Source organism: Ceratina calcarata, unplaced genomic scaffold (genome assembly GCF_001652005.2).
Source record: "Ceratina calcarata isolate Rehan_Ccalc_2016 unplaced genomic scaffold, ASM165200v1 scaffold4148, whole genome shotgun sequence".
Taxonomy (NCBI): Eukaryota; Metazoa; Arthropoda; class Insecta; order Hymenoptera; family Apidae; genus Ceratina; species Ceratina calcarata.
Genome location: NW_017165043.1, coordinates 1 through 2,235, shown reverse-complemented (window position 1 = coordinate 2,235; position 2,235 = coordinate 1). Strand labels below are relative to the sequence as shown.

Below are 2,235 nucleotides of genomic sequence, written 5' to 3'. Positions count from 1 at the left end.
TTCTTCGCCCTCTACCCTTCGACGAACGTCGCGCGGAATCCGGATCTTCTCTGTTTGCACGATGGGAATCGAAGAATCAACGCGTCGAGACGCGGACAGCTGGCAGAAGACGGCGGTAGCGGCGACGATGGCAACTTGGTTGATCGGTTGGTTGGTTGTTTGGTTGGATTCGCCGAGCGAAATGCGTTCCGCGTAGCAGTGGGTAGCAGAATAGTACAAAGTAACTTCGTAGTGGAATAGTAAAATCGTAGTGGTTCACGATAGGAGCGGTAATAGTAGTAGCGATAATAGCGATAGTGATGCGTGGATAATAGCGGGAGTACCGACGATCGAGTGGGTAGCAGCGGTAATAGAGATTGCTCTCGGGGACTGTGTCTCCAGGCGGGTATATAAGAATACATGAGCAAAAGGTGAGACGGAGAGTGTACGCATGTATGTGCGTGTGGCGTGTGTGTGTGTGTGTATATGTGTTTGTGTCAGTGTCGGGAAGGGGAGCGGGACGGGGACTTTGAACGAGTGGCTGGGGAGGGTGGGCGGCAGAAGATTCACGTATGGGGGAGGGGGTGGTACGTAGAAGTGGTAGTTAATTAGCTAGGGTTGCGAGATAATTAGGGAGAACACAGCTGGGGTTAACACCAGCGGTAAGGCACGGCTCGAGGTCGATCCGCACCCTCCTTCACCAACGGCTTGTGGAACTCCCGACCAGGCCGCGAGTGAATCGTCGCCCAGCAGTGCTCGCAATAGTACTGGAAAAAAAAAGAAGAAAATGCGCGTTTCCCGGTGTCGCTGTTTTTTGTCCAGCGTGCATCTGGACCGGTTCGACTAGGGACGGAATTTACCTGTAGGCAGGTGACGTTCGCGCAGAAGAACGGCGCAAATTTGCCTCCGCAACGTTGTCCCTGACACTCGTCACACATCTGATCGTCCAGGACGTACGGTTTCACTTCGACCTGTTCGAGCGAAACGAAACGATCACGTGAGCGTTCGCGAGTTGATCGGTGAAACCGCTCTGGCGGTGTCCAGAAACGCGGTAAGAAAGATTCGTCCACTTACTCTCTTGTCTATGTCACCGTGCTGCAGTTGAACGAATCTGGCCGATATGGCAGCTATGTAGCTCTGTTGATTGCTGAAAGCGACCCTACCGGCTCCTTTGGGATACTTGAGCTCGGGGTCGGTGTCGATGCCGGCGTAGCACACGCCCCCGTAAAGTCGGTCCATGATCATCGCGAGCTCGACGGCCTTCAACGGCCGCGGCACGCCGCCGACGAACACCGTCTTCCGCGGGTCCAGCGGCATCGAGGCGTCGAGCACGAAATCGGCGTCGCTCAATCGCCACGGCCGGATCTGCACGGGCTTGTCCTTGGTCGTGGGCGAGCTCACGCACAGATACAGCTTCTCCTCGTCCTGGATACACGCGTCGATCAGCTGCTGCACGGACGCTTCGTCCTAGGTCCAACGAAAATTCAAGACGCGTTACCGAGACCGTTACGATCACCGAGCGAGCCAGGCTCGACGCTGTTTATTTCTAGATTACCTGGAAAAGCAGGAAAGCGTAGCCCTTCGGTGGAAAGTAGGATTTACTCTCCGCTTTGTGGGGCCAATCGACGACCAGCGATCCGAAACGACGGAAACTGGCTTTGATTTCCTCTGAAGCACGACAATCGCAAATTCATAAACGCGTTCTCTCGTTTTTTTTTTTTTTTGTTCCCCACCAACGATCGACGTGCGAAAGAGAATTTACCTTCGTCGATGTCCGGTGGCAGGCCACCGACGAATACTTTTCTGGAGAATCGTTCCCCGGTCTCGCTGCCCTGACTGTGAGGACTGCTTCGACTCGGAGACGAAAGCGGCGCCGTTTGGGACCCGGTGATACCGCTTCCGACGCCTACTCCGACTCCAACGCCTACGCCGACGCCAACGCCGACGCCGACGCCGACACCGACCCCGACGCCATCCAGCTGATTCGCCGAGTTAGGATCCTCCAGCAGCGTGCCGCTCTGGTCCTCCAAACTCGGGAAGAACGGCGATTTGCCTGCAACAGAGATCGTCGCGCGTATTCTTCTCCGCTCCTCTGAACCCATCTTCCCCCCGCTCGTTTCGTTCTTAGACACCGAAAGAGTGGGCCACGGCTTTCATATAACCTGTCGGTCTATCGAGCGTCTTGTCCCGAAATTGACGGATCAATAACACATCGCATCGGAAGATGTGAGAATACGAATACCGGATTTGATTATA

The 2,235-nt window shown here is 55.1% G+C and overlaps 1 protein-coding gene across 1 annotated transcript; it reads right to left on the bottom strand.

The window, feature by feature from the left end:
- Positions 1-6: 6 nt before the first annotated feature.
- Positions 7-2,096, bottom strand: LOC108626537 (translational regulator orb2-like). The gene is made up of 5 exons (XM_018027261.2): positions 1,742-2,096; positions 1,535-1,647; positions 1,054-1,446; positions 840-950; positions 7-746 (listed from the first exon to the last, which is right to left on the bottom strand). Exons 1-5 carry the CDS (start codon positions 2,079-2,081, stop codon positions 630-632), a joined length of 1,074 nt encoding a protein of 357 aa, XP_017882750.1. The 5' UTR covers positions 2,082-2,096; the 3' UTR covers positions 7-629.
- Between the last annotated feature and the right edge of the window lie 139 nt (positions 2,097-2,235).

Bases quoted from the DNA above. Each gene is read 5' to 3' on its own strand.
- LOC108626537 (XM_018027261.2), bottom strand. From the start codon at position 2,081: ATGGGTTCAGAGGAGCGGAGAAGAATACGCGCGACGATCTCTGTTGCA. The intron at 1,447-1,534 runs GTAATCTAGAAA...CGTTGGACCTAG, and splicing joins ACGCTTTCCTGCTTTTCCAG to GACGAAGCGTCCGTGCAGCA. The intron at 747-839 runs GTAAATTCCGTC...TTTTTTTTCCAG, and splicing joins CGAACGTCACCTGCCTACAG to TACTATTGCGAGCACTGCTG.